Source organism: Platichthys flesus, chromosome 4 (assembly GCF_949316205.1).
Source record: "Platichthys flesus chromosome 4, fPlaFle2.1, whole genome shotgun sequence".
NCBI lineage: Eukaryota > Metazoa > Chordata > Actinopteri > Pleuronectiformes > Pleuronectidae > Platichthys > Platichthys flesus.
The window spans coordinates 25621565-25640984 of NC_084948.1; the positions used below are offsets into that span (position 1 = coordinate 25621565).

General features: G+C 46.1%; 3 protein-coding genes across 4 annotated transcripts; 1 reads left to right on the forward strand and 2 right to left on the reverse strand.

The window, feature by feature from the left end:
• Positions 1-4257: 4257 nt before the first annotated feature.
• On the reverse strand, positions 4258-7719 carry psmd8 (proteasome 26S subunit, non-ATPase 8). The gene is made up of 7 exons (XM_062385952.1): positions 7561-7719; positions 6706-6778; positions 6512-6614; positions 6256-6421; positions 5597-5697; positions 5334-5445; positions 4258-5087 (listed from the first exon to the last, which is right to left on the reverse strand). Exons 1-7 carry the CDS (start codon positions 7663-7665, stop codon positions 4950-4952), a joined length of 798 nt encoding a protein of 265 aa, XP_062241936.1. The 5' UTR covers positions 7666-7719; the 3' UTR covers positions 4258-4949.
• Positions 7720-7778: 59 nt separating this feature from the next.
• Positions 7779-10004, forward strand: nup88 (nucleoporin 88). The gene has a single exon (XM_062385951.1). The coding sequence runs from the start codon at positions 7791-7793 to the stop codon at positions 9951-9953; it is 2163 nt and encodes a 720-aa protein (XP_062241935.1). The 5' UTR covers positions 7779-7790; the 3' UTR covers positions 9954-10004.
• A 2650-nt stretch (positions 10005-12654) lies between these two features.
• Positions 12655-19075, reverse strand: ehd2b (EH-domain containing 2b). Of its 2 annotated transcripts, none has more exons than XM_062386348.1 (7): positions 18701-19075; positions 17148-17600; positions 16857-17033; positions 15754-15851; positions 14309-14721; positions 14059-14223; positions 12655-13917 (listed from the first exon to the last, which is right to left on the reverse strand). In XM_062386348.1, the coding sequence occupies exons 2-7, from the start codon at positions 17366-17368 to the stop codon at positions 13366-13368; spliced, it is 1626 nt and encodes a 541-aa protein (XP_062242332.1). In that variant the 5' UTR covers positions 17369-17600; positions 18701-19075; the 3' UTR covers positions 12655-13365. The 2 variants fall into 2 exon arrangements, with proteins under 2 accessions (XP_062242332.1, XP_062242331.1); XM_062386347.1 differs by having other exon boundaries at positions 15736-15851.
• Positions 19076-19420: the final 345 nt, after the last annotated feature.

Consider the following 19420-nt stretch of genomic DNA (forward strand, 5'->3'; position numbering starts at 1 on the left):
CCCAGATAGATGTATCAATGAACGCACCCATTCGCCATCAGAGGCCCCGGCACCAGCTCGACATGTGCATGAAATGTGCGCACATTCAGCTGCGTCTTCTTTCTGGTGGTTTTCAAATCAGGGCCTTTACAATTTTTTAAAAAATTGTTCCCGGATCATTGTTTATTTCTCCTCCACGCGCACGCTCGTTCTCTCCATTCCGCCCCTGCTGCACACGCTCATTAAACACACCCCGATATCATGCTAGGTGTTTTTTTTATGAATGGGACAAGAGGAGGACGAGGATCGACGCCGCCGCCGCCGCTGCTGCTTCATGTCCTCAGCGCACATTTTATTATAAGGCCTATAATAAAATGTGACGAAAGAGAGAGAGAGAGAGAAAGGGAAGAATGAACGAGTGGGTGAGAGGATGGAGAGGAAACGATGGATGGGGGGAGGGGGCCCGATTGGAAAAGGGAAGGAGGAGAGGAGGGGTGAAGATGAGGGAGAGCGACGGAGAGAGAGAGAGAGAGAGAGAGAGAGAGAGAAAAATCACATTTCATTCATAAAGTTTGGCTTTAAAAAAATCATAATGAAACCCCGAGACACGTTGATGAAAATCTCAACGCCTCCATCCCTCCCTCGTCTCTCTGCAGCCATGTCTTGAATGACGCGACGCTGCCTCCAGGTTAAAAAAAAAAAATGTAAAATAAAAAAAGGAAACTCGCCATGTTTCTTTTTCCTCCTCCAACATGTTTGTTTTGTTTACGCACCGACTCGTTTCATCTTTAGATAACAAATCGTTAGATCGAGTCTCCGGCGCGTCGCAGCGGCTCCGGAACGCGTCCGCTCGTTTCTTACATCCTCCTGTGCGCGTGCAGACAGCCTCTCCTCCACATGCAGGAGCCACAGTTATCCCGCTTTGGCACGGAACGGATTCGCGTCTGATTCACACATGACGGGAGGACGGTGTTGATTCGAGGCGACGTGATGGTGTTTTTATTCCTGCTCCACTGCTGTGAGAATAAAGTGCATGATGCTGGTTTGGTGTCACACTGATGGCGCTGCTCCCCTGTCTTATCCATTTCCTGGCGGATGGTGTGAGTGTGTGTAAACATATATATATATAAAATATAAATATATATATATATAAATATATAAATATATACATATATATTTATATGTATATACATGTAGGTGCAATGTTAAAAATGAAAATGTAAGGACTTACTCGCCCTCCATGGCTCGGTGTTGCCCGCCGCTTGCAGCAGCCCACCCCAGGGTCTCTCCTCTCTCTCTCTCTCCCTCTCTGTCTCCCTCTCTCTCTCTTTTTTATCCTCCTTTCAGGAAACACTCGCTCACATTCTCTCTCTATCTCTTCTCATTTCCCCTAATCTTCCCCTCTCTCTCCACCTTGATGTCGTTTCGGTGTATCAGGATAGGCTTGAGGTTGCAGCAGCCATTTTCCGCTGGCAGCATCCTCCCTCTCTCTCTCTCTCTCTCTCTCCCTCCCTCCCTCCCTCCTCTCTCTTGAAATCGCTCCCTCGCTTGTTCCCTCTCTCTCTCTTTCTCTCTCTACCTGCTCTGTGCCAACACATCCGCACTAATCATTGACAGCATCGTGGCTTTAGGGAGGACTATATGTTTTGTCAGAGGAACCATGTGATTTGAAATCATTGAGAGCCAGTGACTGATGTGGATGTATGAGCAGCAACGTGGGTGGTTAAATAAAAAGCTGTGTAAACCTTCCATGACCTCCTTCTATTCGCAAACTTGTTCTATAAAGCTATTTTAAATATATCTTGATGGGTAAAACATAATTTGTTCTCTTCGTTGCATCTTTGCTGACGTCTCCTTTTTGTTTAAATAAACAGAAGCAGAACCTTGTTTGTTCTCATATGATTATTGAATATTTTACAGTGTGTATGATGTCGTTTCCTTTAATAAACAGGAAAGAGGACACGTTCTGTTACAGCTAGTGTCCTTCATAGGATCCTAGAGCTGAGGTTTCAGCACCATGGACAGCAGCACCTCTTAAAGACATAGTTCACCCAAAAATGAAAATTCCCTCATTATCTACTCACCACTGATGGAGGGGGGGGGGGGGGGGGGGGGGGGTCCACAAAACACTTTATGAGGCTCAGGGATAATCAGCGTTGCAGCCAAATCCAATGCAATTGAAATCATCTGAATATCTGGGCTTACGGACACTTTGATGACATCACAGGAGAAGTATGGAGGCATTTGGGGTTCTCAGATATTGTTGTTTTTACGTTTGAGGTAGTGCTCACCATTTCATTCACTTGTATTGGATTTTGCTGTAACGCTGTTTACCCCTTAAACTCCAGAACTTCACCACCTCCATCGACATAGTGGTGAACTATTCCTTTAAAGACGCAGCACAATCTGTGTTATCAGTGAAACTAAACATGTGAACTATAAGAATAAAGTGACTTTACTTATTTAGATCCATAAATAAGCGAATGTGATCGGATGTGTTTTTATTGTCCAACTTGGGCTAATGTGTGATTTTTTATTATGTTTTTTTGACTTATAGAATAAGAGAGATTTCAAGTTGTTTATGCATTAAGACCAGTCTGATCATGAGGATAGAAAACAATAAGGACAACAAATTATTTTTAAATATATTTCTGCTGTTTATAATTTTTTTAAAACCTTATAATAAAACTATTTTTATCACTGGTATTGTATTCATGAATCTGCCTCTGCGAATACAATATTGTAAGTTTTATATAACATTAAAACATTTTTTAACCCAATATAACAAAAAAATACAATCAAAATTGATATATCAAAGAATTCCATTTGTATTTTTTATAAACATGAAATAGTTGTTAAAATGTATTTCATTTGTTTCATTTCTAATATTAGATTGAGTTTCTTTTGGAGAAAGGGGGAGGGAGAAGTCTTTGGTTATTGTTCTATAGTGTTAGACTGAAACTGGTGCTTTACGTCTATAAATACTGACTCATTAAAAAGAGGGGACGTTTAAAACTGCACAGGTGGTGGAATAAAATAAATGAACACACCGTGTTGTTCTAGGTCATCAGATAAAGACTGAAGCCAAAGAGTGGACATGTAGTGTCACTCTCACTTATGGTATGAGTTTACCGTAAACACACACAAATGGTCTTTATAGTTTACAAGCAATGGATTAAACTTCAGCAACTCCCTTGACAGTGTGGACATGTGGTGATTCTCCTACAGAACAGTTGTGTTTGCTTGGTACCAGTGTGGACATGTGGTGATTCTCCTACAGAACAGTTATGTTTGCTTGGTACCAGTGAAACCAGTGCTTCTTGGATGAGATGCTTGAGGAGCCGGGTTCAGCTCTCTGACGCACCTGTTGCTTGATTTAAATGGAAAACATCACCAATCGTCCTTGAGGGGTTAAAATAACTGAGAGGCCAAATCTTGTTGATTTTGTGTTAGAAACAGCTTCTCTGTCCTCGTCTGCCCCTTTTCAGTTTGATGCTGGAGACTGAACTCACAGATTCATACTAGAAACCCACCTGCACATCTAGGTCCAGATGTTTCCTTGTGGCTTCCTGCTATCCAGACCCTGGGAAGGCAACATCCCTTTCTGGATCAACCATGGCACATTGTGTGATATAGTTATACTATTATGTAAGTTAACCATTAATAAGAAGTTAGGGTTTCACTCTAACAGGTCGTCAGGTTTGCAATTATAAATGTTAGCTTCAAGTTTCTAACGAGCCAATGCAAACTTTGGTCACCTGCAGTTAAACGTGTTGATATATTATTTTATAAACGTTCTGCAGATCATAAGCTTTGCAGCTGTTAATAAATTTACATTTGCACATTTTATTTCCCATAATTTGTCAAACATCCATTGGAGAAGTCACTCTAATTAATTTAAGATATGTGATAAACAGACAAGCAAAACATGTGCCAGGCGGGGAGAGTATACTCTACAATATGGCAACTCCAAGGTAGCTTTCATTAATGCCTTATAATTGATATACAAAGAAATAATATAACAATTTAACGTTTTTATAAATATCTTAATGGCAGACTAACTATAAGTGATGGTGGGGAAATTAAATATATATGCCAACAAATTCCTCAGGGTTGTTGATTTGCCCAAACAAGTGAGAGCTTCCTCTGGTCACCACTGAAATATCTGGATCTTGCTCAACACTGAGGAGGAACGAGTGAAGACAGAAATATGAATATCTTGCTTCCTGGGAAAAGTTTTAATTTTGTAATGTTTCAAAAATCCAGTCATTCAAACAATTAACTCTCTAAATTATTTATTGCAGACAAAGACTTTCATTGTAAGATCAACTGGATTACAAACCATCTTGGGAGGAGGAGGAGGAATTACCATTTAGAAAACACTCAAACTTCAATGGCAATTCTTTCAGTTGCTAGGATACAAGGAAAGGGCGAAACACTTCTGTGAGCTCCACTAACGACAAATTGAACTTTGTATACAAAAAGAGTTTTGCTTGAATTTGTTGAAAGAACTGTGTTGATAGTTTTGTGTGACACTGAAAGGCAAAGTCAGGGTGGTGAGTGTTTTGGTCACCAGCTGGGAATGACCCATGAAAACCTCAGTTTTAATATTGGACAGATGGCGTCTTGAATAAAATAAGTAAATGTAACATATAAACCCTTATATGTTTAATAAAAGTAGATATAGAGCTACTGCTGAACAGAGAGTCACCTGTGATGCTCAAAGTTTTGTTCCCCGTGTTTCAAAATGACAGCAAACAGGAAGACCTGTAGATGGTTTTGAGAATACAGGAAAAATAGATGCTGATCGGTTTTTGAGGACGATGGACAACACATCCACCACACCAGCAAAAAAAATGAAGTCATAACCCTCAGGGAAACTGCAACGGAGCCGACTGGATGTATACTGGATCAGCGTCGTGCGTGTCTGAGTGTGTCTGTACATGGTTGAGTGTGTTCCTGGGGGCGGATTACACAATCATTTCCAGCTGTCGTGCATATTCGATGACCTGTTGTGCCAGCTCGGTGGAGGGAATGGTCACCTCTTCTGTCCGCTGCTGCTGACTGGTGAAGGAGTAGTAACCATCGGGGCTTAAACTCCATCCTCTCTGCAACGGAAAGAATCAGTTTGTACCATTTTTACTTTCTGTCAGAAAGAATCTACGAAAGAGCTTGTTCAAAAATGTAAATGGCTAAGTAAAGGTTTTTGCACCGAACTTAAATTGTTATATTAACCTCCATGAAAGGAGTTGTAGTATTTGAATTAATATCAGCAGAAATCGTCTTGCATCTCTGGATAGTACTTAATGTATAGTTTAATCTTGATTCCCACATTCAAAAGGAAATTAACAAACCTTCTTGGCGTAGTCAGTCATCTTTTTGGGGGTACTGAAGAAAAGCACTCGAGTGGCTTCAGCAAACTGGATCTGCTCGTATGCTTTCTCTATGCAGCCTGCGATCTCATCACTGCAATGAAAGGTCATGTTTAGATGACGTTATCTTTTAAAGACATCAAACAGATAAAAGCTGTTGGCTGCAGAGGTCATAAAAGATACGGAATAGATGGCATAAATGTAACAAGTGTAGAAATGATCACACACTTGATATCAATCCTTACCGAATTGTGTCAAGCAGAATATCTATAAAAAACGTGTAGCTCTCTGCAGGAATGTTGCCTTTGGCAAGAAAGACCTTGTTGTAGTTTCCCTCCATCAAGTACTGAGAAGGAGAAGGAGAAAGAGTACTTAACACAGTTGAATGCTAATAGAGAATTCACAGACCAGGCATGTCTGTGGGGTTATTTTTGATCATTTTACCAACGATTTAACGATGAAGTTTGTCTGCAATGAAAAAATGTAATAAAACCTGGCCATTCGGAAAGTAAATATGAACTATTGGAAGCTTTCTATAGAATGAAAACTGTTTATGTATCACAGCATTCAGGAGAAGGTGAATATTATCATCTGAGTGAGTTAATTAATTTGTTTGAGGGAATCACTTCACTGTAATCCAGCTGCTGGTCTGCCACTAACCCCCCCGGACCTGCCTCACTGATTGACTGGTCGGACCATGACAACCTGCAACCAGTTCCTGCTTCTGCAATGACTCAACGATATGGATTTAGGGAATTGATTAAGATGAGAAGCCAAATTATTCATTTGACAGAATCAGTTCAGTAATTCAAGGGCTTTAAATTCATGCGATACTGGGAAATGCTTATAAAAGTACACTATGAAACCACAGATTTGTTATCTGACTAAGAATAAAGTGCAGTACCTGCTCTAAGGACACTGGGTGTCGGATGTAGATGTTAGTCTGAATATCTCGAGCACTCAGTCGCTCCAGTTCTGTGTGAAACTCAGACACACGGTTCTGTGAGAGCAGGAAGAGCAGGTTCAGTCCAAGCAGCTGGTGCATGTAGGCAGCTTCAGGCAGTTCATCCCTTGATGAGAAAGGTAAAAGAAGAGTGATATAAGAAGTGCTTTACATGTCACAAAATTCACAGACGTGAAGAATAAAACGGGGACATTACTTGTAATCAAAGTAGTAACATTTGAGCTGGGCCATGTATCTCTCGAAGGACGGGATGTCCTTCTTGAGGATGCTCCACAAGGCTCCGATTTCAAGGACATCCCCTGAAACACAATCACAGATCGGTATTAGAGGGATATCTTCTTAAAAACCGTGTTACTACTGAACCGTGAATGAATATGAACCCAAACTCACGAGCTAGAATGAGCTGCTGCTTGGTGAGCGCAGACCCACTGGTCGGTAAAAAGTTCAGCTCCAACAATGAAACCTGGAAAGAGATTTTAGTCATTTTCACATGATGTCAGACTTTGGATCACCAAATGATTTAAAGTATCATATAACATTAAGGCCCGTATCCTCAAAACAATATTAAATTTGATGTCGGAAAATAAAACACAAGAGAATCCTTTAAAATTCCCACTATGGTGAATGTTGGTCATGCTACAATAAGCCAGGGGGAAGTAAACATAAAGTTGAAAATAAATAAATGCAGTGTAAACATAATAAAATACACAATGTAAACTTAATAAATCAAATGTAAACAGGATTGTAAAAGATAAGAAAATGAAAGTTAAATGAAGATTGGCGAGTTTCAAATAATATCTCTCGAGCAATAATAACATTAGCAGTTATAATTTCACAAACATAAACTGTTGGCTGATTATTGATGATATCAGAGCAGATAATTACTAATAACACCCTCCATTGACATGTTTGTTTTGAACGTCAGACCCAGGTGCAAACTAGCTTCACAATGAATAAGCGCTAATGCGTTAGCACCACTGACTGTAGCTATTCAGCTTCAATCTGTGGAAGCAACAAACATCACACACATAAATAAAACACGTTATTCCCCAGAACGCCGACCACGTCATATCTCCGATTGACCACGAGCGTCTGGAGTTTATACAAACAGGAAACTACACGTTAGCCTGGGCTAGCATCCTGGAAGTTAGCATCGTTAGCTAACAGCGCTAACGCTTCACGCCGAGTTCCCCCGGCTCCCACTCGGACACTTTAAAGACCAGGAGCCCGGGAGCGAGGCCTCACCTTCAGCTTGATGAGCAGGTCTCCACACTTGCTCAGGTTCGGGTTCTTCTTGTTCCACTCTCCCTTCAGGGTCTCGTACAGCCCCGCGGTCTCTCTCAACGCCATGGTGATTCTGCAAAATGTGCGACACCGGCCGTCGGAATACGTTAAAGCGACTGTCGTGAAACGCTCGCCGTTGCCATGGTCGCGTGTTTACCCGCCCACTCGACCCGCAATACGGCAGTTTCAAGATGGCGGCGTTCGGCGCGGAGCGCTGGGTGAGCGAGTTACCGAACCACACGATCTTCAGGAGAATACGGGAGAAGTCGGAGTGGGACCGGCACCGGGGCGAGAGGGGGGCCGCCAAGAACCTGACCTTCTGCCTGGGGGGAGACTTCTTCGTGTGGGACGACGCGGAGCGGCTGTTCTACACCACCAACCTGCGGCAGCTGAACGCGGAGGAGGGACGCGGCGGCGGCGGGGACTGTCAGACCCTCCTGTGCATCAACCCGCCGCTGTTCGAGGTGAACCGGGTGTCGCTGAGTCCCACCCAGCACCACGTCGCGCTGATCGGGCAGCGCGGGGTCTCGGTGCTCGAGCTGCCGCAGCGCTGGGGGAAGAGGTCCGAGTTCGAAGGCGGGCGGAGCGTGATCAACTGCAAGACCATCCCGGTGGCGGAGCGCTTCTTCACCAGCTCGCAGTCGGTGAGTCTGCGGCAGGCGGCCTGGTACCCGAGCGACAACGACGAGCCCCACCTGGTGCTGCTTACCTCCGACAACACCCTCCGGTTCTACGGGTTGAAGTCGCCCCACACGCCGGTGAGAGTCCTGCCGCTGTCTCAGTCTGATGATGGCGGCAGCGGCCATCCTCCCGTCTGCTCCTACGCAGCTTCTCTGGGGGAGATCGCGGTGGCGTTTGACTTCGGGCCGCTGTCGTCTCCTCCCCGGCAGCTGGCGGTCCGGTTCCCCAAAGAGCAGCTGGTGTATCCCCTGTACATCCTTTACGAAAACGGGGAGACCTACGTGAGCTACACAAGCCAGACAACCGGTGTGAGTCTGAGCAAACCTGTCGGCCCCCTCCCCATGTACCCAGCTGCAGAGGACAACTACGGCTATGATGCTTGTGCCATTCTCTGCCTGCCATGTGTGCCCAGTATCCTGGTCATCGCCACAGAGACGGGCACCCTATACCACTGTGTGGTGCTGGAGCCCGAGGAAGAGGAGGAGACGCGGGCGGTGGAGAAGTGGATCCGAGGTGCAGAGGCAGTGCCAGCTCTCTATGTCTTCGAGTGTGTGGAGCTGGAGCTCACCCTGAAAGTGGCGACCGGAGAGGACGAGGAGCCTCCAGAGTTTGACTTCACCTGCCCCATCAGGCTGCACAGAGACCCCCTGTGCCAGCACCGGTACCACTGCACCCACGAAGCCGGCGTCCACAGCGTGGGCCTGATCTGGGTCAACAAGCTGCAGAAGTTCCTCCAGTCGAAGGAGGAGGAGAAGGACAGTCTCCAGGAGCTGGCTGCTGAGAAGCGCTGCATCGTTGAGCACATTCTTTGCACCAGGCCACTCCAAACCAGTCAGTCGGCTCCGGTTCTCGGCTTCTTGATCGTGTCTGACCTTTCCCTCGGTGCCACCATGATCTGCATCACCAGCATCTACGAGTGCATCCTCTTGCCCCTGCTGAGCTCTATTCGCCCTCCCTCACCTTCTCTGCTCTGCTCCCATCTCGGCCCGGGCTCCGTGAACTCCCCTCTGCGCGGCCTGGCCAACGACTCCTTCGAGCAGCACATCCGCAACATCCTGGCCCGAAGCTCCACCAATCCCCTCGTGCTGAAGGCCGGAGACAAGGAAACATCCCCAGCCCCTCAGGAGTGTCTGCAGCTCCTCAGCAGAGCCACGCAGGTCTTCCGCGAGGAGTACATCCTCAAGCAGGACATGGCCCGCGAGGAGATGCAGAAAAGAGTGAAGCTCCTGACGGGCCAGAAGAAAAAGCAGCTGGAGGAGCTGGCTCTGTGCATGGAGGAGAGGAAGAGTCTGACAGAGGCAGCGGAGAGGCTGGCCGACAAGCACGAAGATGCAAAGTATCGGCAGGAAACCATTATGAACAGGGTCAAAAAGGTGCTGGTCAGTGTGCAAAGCCAGCTGCCCGTCCTGTCCAACAGCGAGAAGGACATGAAGAAGGAGCTGCAGACCATCAGCGACAAACTGAAGCACCTGGACAACTGCATCAAGCAGGTGAACATGAAGATGGAATACCAGAAGACACAGGTGGACAAGGACGCGCCCGCAGCCAGGACGTCAGTGTCACTCAACGCCCAGCAGAAAAAGGTGGTCCAGGATGTCCTCAGAGAACAGGGACAGCAAATCGGGGACATGATGAAGCAGATAAAGGACATCAAGAACCACTTCAGTTTCTAAGCTCTGTGGACATCACCAGAAATGGGTTGAGGGTTGGGTTGGGGTGTGTGTGGGGGGGGGGGGGGGTTTGAATGTTCTGTCGAGTTGATAAAGTCCAGTTATTAAATTTTGATAAAAACCGCAGTGCTTTAATTCTCAGTGTATTTGATATGTTTCGTATACACTGATGGAACTTCCTATGTCGCTTGTTCTCTTAACTGAAAAATAACAGATTTGCCGTCATGACAGTGTCTCTTCATGTAGAGTTTTGAGTCAAAGCAGAATATCTCATGTAAATGCAGATGAAGTTTGAAATGTATCAAACAATTTTCAACATGTTCGGGTCACTTTTGGATAAAACAATAAACTTTAAACATATCTATAACTGACTTTACTCACTTACTCATTACATCAGCATAGTACTTTTGGTTCAACATCTTTCCCAAGCTAAATTATAAGAGGATTAAAAGAATAAGTTGACTGAAACATCCACAAAAATAATTGTAAACTATATGTTAGAGTATCAAAGGACTTGAAAAGAATATGTTCACAAACTAGTAAACTGAAACTTCCAAATAATTGTGAAGAGATCAATAGCTCATGTATTTCCCAAAAGACATGGGGTCACAATTATAGTCCTTGTGTCCAACTGTGTCTTATAAATACGTTATTAACATATGTAACTATGATGCTTCAACAGTCTGTGTGAAACCAACTTGATGTGACTGACTGATGAAACCTGTGATGACGACCTATTCTACACATGATTATCTAGTTTTTATAGAGGAAATAGAAAAGAGAAAATTACGTACTCTTATAAACTAAATCATTTAGTTGTCATGTTCGTAAACAGTGGATATGATATTTAACTCTTGTGTATCTGCTCCAGAGAAACTATCTCCCCAAAGAATGTTCAGTAGTTTCAGATGTTCACTCAAATAGCAGCCTGCTAAAAATGCATGATATTCTAAACCAAGACCTGTTCATCATTTCCTGAAAAGTACATATGTTAAAAAATGCTCAGTGTTGCAAACAATGGAAATTCTCGCCTCTACACCTTAAGTGAATCAGACCCCATCCCTCCACCACGTTTAGTGAAAATCCGTATTTTGCATAATCCATGTTAGTGATGAGTGCGCCCAAATAAAACTTTTACAGATTTATCAGAGAGTCCTGACTTGATGATGGGAATACATTTAAAAAGGAGTTGCTAGTTGACTGGAGCTGTTAAATTGTATTATGTCATATAGACATATGGTGTTTCTGTTATTTTTCTCCTCTCCATTCATATCAATGAGGAAAGGCTAAATATTAAAAACAACAAACTACAGTGGAATAAACACCTTTAAAACTGAAGACTTCCAGCTGAAGAAGGTTCAGAGTGTACCTAATAAACTGACAGCTGAGTGCACACAGGCTTGAATGCCTCCAGTCTGCCCTCTACAGCTGTAACACTGTAACGTGCAGTGTGAGGTGGAGTCCTGTATCCAGCAGGTGTCACCCCCACACCAGAGCTGCTGACCTCCAGTGTCCCTGCTTTTCCAGGGGAGGAGGAATTCCCCCTGTAAGCTCCCAGTGACGTATGAGGAGACCCCGGTTCCGTTGACTAAGCTCCACTGTAGGGGGATGTCTGTCGTTGTTGTGTGTGTGTGTGTGTGTGTGGGGGGGGGGGGTGTTGGGGTTCTCCTCTCTGCACCCTGAACCTCAGAGCTGTGTTGGCACCGTGCAGCTCGACTGGAGCAACACATACAGATGTATGACTCAGCACAGACTAATTACATAACAGGCGGGCATTGTTCAAGCTGCTGTGGGGAGTCTTTTTACCCTGCTCTCCAAAATGGCGTCGAAGGCAGATTATTTGAAAATATACAAGAAATCAAGTCAAGGATCCATATCTCCACTCCCACTGCACCAGGGTTTGTTGTCCCCTCTACTAGACGTCTTCCCCCTCTCATAACCTCTCACTGTTACTCTCACACACTTTCACAGGAGAGGGTGTGGTGAAGCAGCTCTTACACAGCAACACACTCCAAATAGGGGATGCTGTTAAACCCTTTCATAAAGGTACAGTGTCTGGATCCTGTGCACAAGCCTGAGGAACCTTAGCAGACCCTTGGAAAGGGAGATATTAATAACTCGTGGCCCAGCCCACCACATTCCTCACATGTGAGTCACTGTGAGCCAGAGAGAGAGAGATGGCGGAGAGGGGAGAGCTGTTTCTCATTTGTGTTTCTTTCCATGGAGGAGTGGAACAAGGAGGCGGGGAGGAGGCCACCCCTTCCTTTGCAAAATCTTGGAAGCCAAATGTGAATCACACGCATCTCAATACAGGACACATACTTCAGCAGCACACAGTTTACACAGGATGAGGCCAGAGGTTAGAGTGAGGGTGTTGATCTGTGCGGGGATGAGGAGGAACAGGACTGTGCTTCAGTGTGTGGTAGAAGGACGGGCAGAGGGGGAAAGGTTGCGGCTGGTGGGAAGGAGAGCCTCGGAAAATGGTGGTATGGGGACTTGGCAGGGGGAGAGTGTGAGTCACTGTTTATCTGGTCTGTCACCGAGAAACCAACTGAGCTGGATAGAAACGAAAATCCAAGGGAGAAGCAGCCCAGCGATCACTTCTGCACAATGTCCCCTTTTGTTCAAGGTTTAGAATCCTCCTCAATGTTTCTTCACTATTTAAAACTTTGAATCTTACAAAAGAATCACAACAGAGACGGGGCACAGTCAGAGAATCTTTATTTGGTTACAATAAAAGTTAACATTTGGTGGAGCTGTGTACAGTAGTCAGTGATATACCAGTTATTCAGCATGTAATCTCAGCACGTCGTGTTCTTTAACTGAGGTCTGCACAAACAAAACAGCAACAATTACACAAAAAGTAAGATATAGAGTCAGCAGGAAACTGGGGCGTGCAAAGCGGCAAAGTGAAATGCGTTCAGGTTATTAGACGTGTGCTGCCAGTTGGAGTCGAAAAGAAGAATAAACAACAAGTCTTGTGATTGGAATTAGTCTTCGTGAATGGTTCTTATGCAGTTTTGCTGTGAACGACATGTTGAGTACTGCTCGCTTAGAGGGCGCCTGCCTTCATCTGCTTCTGCTCAGCAACACAAGTGGATATATCTTCTTTTTTTAAAGTTCATAATAAGAAGCAAAATGGCCGGAGCCAAGAGGAAGAAGCAACCAGACCCGTGTGATGTCTAAATACGTAATATTTTTTCTTTAGGTTGTTGCAGTAAACCAAATGCAAGCCTTACACTTTAAATACAGTTTGTTTCATGGTACAAGAGAAAATCAGTCTCAGAGGAAAAAGGTGAACATGTCACATACACTTTTTGGACATTGGTCTGGGGGGGGGGGGGACAAGAGCGAATAGGAACAGGTGCAGAAATGTGACGGCTGGTAGAGGATAGTCTCTTTCAGGGGCTTGTGTCTATGCATCAGAGCCCTTCTGCCTGCGTTTGGAGGGGGGGATCAGGCGGTGGGGGAGCTCCGGGGGAAGACCGTGGCCCTCCAGCTTGACCTCGATCAGGTGGCTCGCCAGGGCAAACTCCTCATCATCCAGCATCCCGTCGTGGTCCACGTCCGACAGCTTCCAGATGCGCCCCAGCACCGAGTTGGGCAGGCGGGAGCTCACCATCCAGTCCTTCGCCTTGGGGCCGCTCAGCTTCCCCTCGTTGGGAGCGAGGTTATAGAAGATCTCATCGTACTTGGGCTTGTCTTTGGTCACCACCCAGTCCTCCTCCTCCCCATCGCCCCCCTCTCCGTTCTCCTCGGCGAAGGGGTCGCCCTCGTTGAACGGGCCCACGCGGGTCCCCATGAAGGCCCCCCCCTGCACGCCTGGCTGCTCACCTGCCTCCAGCTCCTCCTGCCGCAGGAGGGGCATCAGCGTGGCGATGTCGGAGGCGAGCAGCTCGTCCAAGGCGGCCATCAGATGGGGCTTCAAGGTTTTGAATTTGCTGAAGTCGTGAACCATCAGTTGCTCCTTGAAAAAAAAGGAAATAAAAAAAACGTGTTAGTCAGAATACTTTGTGTAAAGTTTGGTTACGGTGTAATTAGAGAGAAGTCTTCACACATTTGCCCCCCAGATGTTCACACCGGTGAGAACATGAGGACTCTGACTCACCTGCATCTTAGTACAGTCGGGGAAGTCTCCAGCTGAAATGTTGTGCTGCAGCTGGATCTTGGAGAAAATCACTGGCAGCTGGTAGATCAGATTCTTCTTTTTATTGTCTTTTCTGAAGACAGAGGGCATCTCCTGCTTCAGGTAGCTGATGATGTGGGCATGGACCTGGGAGAAGGAAGAGCACAGCAAACATTTTAACACTTGTGTCGTGAGGAGTGGTAAAAAAAATACCAGAGATACAGATACACACCCGAACCAGACGTGCCCTCTTGACCAGGTCGTTGAGTTTGCGTAGGGCGGCGTTGCGAGGAAGGTTTTGGATGTCAGCGAACAGATCCTCCTCCTCCAGCTCAAACAGCTTACGGTTGTCCGTGACCATCAGGGGCTCTGACCAGAAGGAGCCGATGTAGACGCGCAGGACCTCGGGGGTGTTGAACACCTTCCCCAGGGACCACATGAGAGCACCGTACACCCGCATCAGCTGCTGGGTGCCCACCATGTCCGCCTTGTTGAGCACCACGCGCAGCTTGTCCTCGTTGCCCTTCAGGGCGCCGATGGCCTCGGCGAACTCGTCGGATATCTCCAGCTTGTGGGCATCGAAGAGCAGGATGATGCGGTCCACGCGTTCAGCAAACCAGCGCAGCACGGCTGGGAAGTCATAGCCTGTTTGAACGGACATGATGAATATCGAACAAAAGGAATCTGCATTGCTGTCTTCATCTCGTAAACACAGGAGGCAGGAGAGGGTGGAGAGAAGGTCGACACAGACACAAACCCTTCACACATCTGCTGTGTGCACCTCAAACCTCATGTAACACACATCACAGACAAATCTATATTATATCTTATACATTTAAAATAGCAGCCAAATAAAACCACTTTATTTTTTGGGGGGGGGCTTAATTTGTTCATTCTCAAAAGGGTCAGTTCACCCAAATTATACAGATAATTGATTTACAATCATAATCTAAAGTTGCTTCTATTCACATCATAGCATTTACAAATTTATATTATGTTAGACTTTTATTTTATTTAACTTTTCTCTTGTATTTTTGGGACTTTTTATGTTTATTGGATCTTCTTTTATTGTACAGCACTTCTTTTTTTTAATGTGACTTAAATACGTAAGAAATCTTTTGGATTGTCCCGAACAACTGGGACATTGTTTCAAAATTGTTCTAACATATTGAATGAAATACTGTACAAAGATTAATTTATTGTTGTGAAATCCACAAACAACATTCTGTGCATCGTTGTTTTTTTCCGGGGAAGAAATGAATCTCGTCTGTCAGATATTTCAAAACCTGGAATCTGCTGGGCTGACCCGAGCAGAGTTCACTGAGGAAACTTTATTTAAACTTGTTAGTTGCTCATGCAGATTGAATTGAACGGTGGGTTACTCGACGTGTGGATGAAGAGTGAGATGATGATGATGATGATGGTGGTGGTTATTTCTCCAGATGTGCTGACAGGTTTCACTTCTGTCTCTGCTCCTGATTATGATTTTACTGCTGCCGCGTTCTGCTGAGAAGGTTTCTCGTCCCGCTGCCAAGTGTTATTGTGACAGAGCAAACTACTCCCAGGAGTTAGCCAGGCGTGCCAATGAGATGAGTTGGTGAGACGATGCTCAGGGGATGTTGTGTCTCTGAGGGACCCCCCCCCATGCCCTCTCCTCACCTTTTCTGCTCTTCATACCTCGGCTCACTCTCTGCTTGGCCCCGGACAGGATCCCCGGGGAGTCGATGATGCTGATGCTCTCCAGGACCTGGTTGGGCATCTGGGCACACTGGAACCTGATTGGTCGAAAGAAGAACACTCACATAACAACATGACAAAGTTCACAGAGGTCGCTCTTGTAGGAAGCTCTGTCAGCGTCGATGGAAAGAATCTAAATCATGTGCCAAATGGTTAACTGGTATCAAAGAGGCCAAATTGATGTCAGGGGCAGATCGGACGCTGCCCTCTCCCGACCCCCCCACCCCCCCCACCCCCTCTCTGCAGGCCATTGTGTGCAACTAGGCCTCTCATTGCTCGACGCTTCCTGAAGGAAAATTACCACTTGTGCCAGAATCAAACAATAAGGTCTGCTAACGATGTGTGGCCTAGAACAACAACACCACTTCCTGTAGCTCATGAGCTTAACGAGCCCAGCGGCTCTCGGAGCAGGAAGTCAACGCAGAAGGAGAGACGCAAATACGTACGCAAACACACCCTGAGGAGGGAGGGAAGGTCTCTGCTGGAAAACTGGCATCGGAGCTCCATGTTGGAGACGCATTAACAGGAGTTCACTGTATGAGCCTCTCACGTCAGGCCTGTTCCCTCATGTTCCCCTGCTAGTAGATAAAAGTGCTCTGTTGTCGGATATTTGACTTTCTTGGTTTACAAAAGTGGAAAAACAAACAGAAATCTGGCAGCAGAGACGGTGACCTCCAGTGTCAAGATTCACAGATTCTCATAACGTGTGTGACTTCATTTGTTTGTCTCTGCCCCAAGGGGGGGTGTGGAGTGGGGGTGTGGAGGCCTCTGACCTCCACTTTGAACTTGCGTACATTGCAGTTCCTGCCAGAGAGCTTTAGCGTTCGTCATCCTCTCGGGTGATATCGCTCCCTTTCTCAGTTTTTCCACAAATAAGGCGAGTGCCTCCCCGCTCTGAAAATTGGCACAAGCACTTGAAATTCCAAAGAGCTGAAAAACATGTCTGTTATCTCTCCATTCCCTGTATGGGCTCCCTGATGGAGTCGGCCCATTTCTCCCTGATGTGTATCTGGCTGCCTCAGTGGACTCTTCACACAGCTCACCTGTTGAGGAAGGTGTTTCCGAACGGGTTGAGTTTACGGAAAGGTTTGTTGGGGTCCACAATGAGGGCGTTCCCGGGGATGACCCCCTCCACCTCGCCATGCATGATGGCGGTGAAGCAGTCGGTGGTGGGCTCGGGTCCGATCCTGCTCCCGGGAATATCCTGCTCCAGTAGATACCTGCCAGTCACAAACAAAACTTGTGATTTCCTTCATTACTCACACTTGAATAAACGTAACACTCACACACTAGTGAACAGGTTGCACGTCCGATGCAGAGGTGTAATGTCTTACTTGATGAACGTCGTCTTCCCTGTGGAGTACTGGCCCACCACCAGCACCATGGGCTTGTTATCGAAATCTGCATCCTCCAGACTGGGGGAGTGGAAGTCATGGAAGCCATAGTACTCCTCCAGAGGCATCAGCTTCTTGCGATACAGGGACTTGAGCCCTTCGGTCACAGTGCGGATCACCTCCGGCGCTTTCTTCACATTTTTTCGGCCCCAGCGTGACATCCTGAATCGACTAATGAGATTGTGATTCTCCTACAATAATCACGGACAGAGTTGCGTCTGCTGTTCAGAGCTGTATTTCCTCTGGCTGAGCCCTGGAAAGTCTTCAGATGTTTCCTGTATTTACGCGACTGCTGCTCCCTCGGCCTTGAAGCCTCCTTGGCGCACGCCAAGAGGAACGATAGGGATGAGGATTCTTTGCAAGTCGGGAGCTCCCCCTGAATATTTATATTTCCTGGAATGACAAAAGGTAGAGGTTAATCCAATTGAGATTAATCCAGGGGGCTAAACGGTTTCTTTGTGTGTCTGGACCCCGGTGATCAAGATCTGCCGCAACCTAGAGTAAGGATGTGGAATCTGGTGTAAGCCTCAGCCCACCAGGAGCGAGCCAAGCATTGTCCAAGCATGCCTGGAAAAAAGTGGTGTTCATGCTGGAAAACTTGCAAACCCAGCCCTGTGTCGGGCACAGACACAGCTCACTGCTTTACAGCGAAATGAGTAAGACATTCCTTTCATCCCATGTATACGTGCACGGCTCAATCCCCAGGTATAGAAAAAGACCTCTAGACGAAGACTATACAAGGAAAAACTCATTTAACCCATTTAACCCCTTAAAATGAGAACCTTTTCCTATTCTGCTTAGATAACCAGAGACACTGGGTTGGGATTTGAAGTCGCAGCTCATTATTAGAAGCAGAAACAAGAGTAAGACATGCATCAGCAGACGGTAACTCATCTATGAAGAGCTTCTCTCTTAAAAGTCCCACTTGAACAAGGATTAAAGGAAAAATCTGCCCAGAGGAGACGAGGCAGCCCAGCACAGACTAATCACAAGACTTGTGTGGACAGGGTTCTCGTCAAAATGGCGAACCCCGGGGATCTACAGAGGAGACATTAAATGTGATTTGCCCAAACCATTTCATAAAAAACAGCTTTGTGCCAGCAGAGCCGTGTGGGTATGAGTTGATTTCAGGCTTCCCCAGAGATTTTAAGTTTGGTTAAGGATCAACTGGGATGAAGTTCTGAAGTTAAACGACATTGGAAAAAGTGCCTTGTGGGTTCGTGAACCACATTGCAACAGTTTTTGGATTTGGATCAAGAAACGTATTTTAATTGTAGCCTCCAGGAGCATTAAGCAACAGAGGAGTGATAGAGCATCGGAAAGAAGGAATGGAAAATGACTATTGACAAGTTTATAGACAGCACTGATACTTACTAAATACCATTAAACCTTGGTTTCCTCTGCTGCATCACAACCTGGATATATTTGAGTAAAAGTACAGATTCAAGCTGGCTGATCTAATCATATTTAAAGTTTTGAAAAGCAATAGTTACCAAGTTCTTGTGGAGAAAGCTCAGACTTCTTCCACTCTCTCTCTCTCTTGCCCTCTGGAGTGTGGAAAAATATTTTGACACAAAAAGTGAAGTCTGCTGGAGGAGCTGCAGCTACTTGTATGGGTGTACCTCTGACAGCGAATGGGAGCTCTCAGCAGAGCGTCAGGGCAGCGGGACTACAGAGGAGCGTTCTTCTCCAGAGTTTAATGTATTTCAGATGAGCTCCAAATCTGGCGTGGATCCTTACTCTGCTTGCTGAAGGAGCACACACACAGACACACACAGAGACACACACAGAGAGACACACACACTACGCAGAGGCAAACTTCTCCGAGTTGAATGCACCTCCTCTTCCAGGGATGCCGAGCGACGCTGTGGGCAGCACTAACACTGGGCTCAGGGCAGGGATGAGCTGTGGTCAGAGGGTGTGGAGCTGGAGGAGGGGGGCCCTGGGGGGGGGGGGTTGTGAATAAATAATTTGGGTGGAGTCGTTTTTTTTCCTCCAATAAACATGACATAACCTCACTGTCTACTTATGCATAATTAGAGCGATGAACACAGCCTCGTGCTGCACCCTTCTACATTTTTCTGTCCCCCCCCCCTCCCATTCAGACTACTGCAACATGTCATACGTTTACAGATGTGATAGCTTTACCCCTCTGTAACTCCTCCTCTCCCAAACTCCATGGACACTCCAGGCACTCAAGCGAACAAACAAGC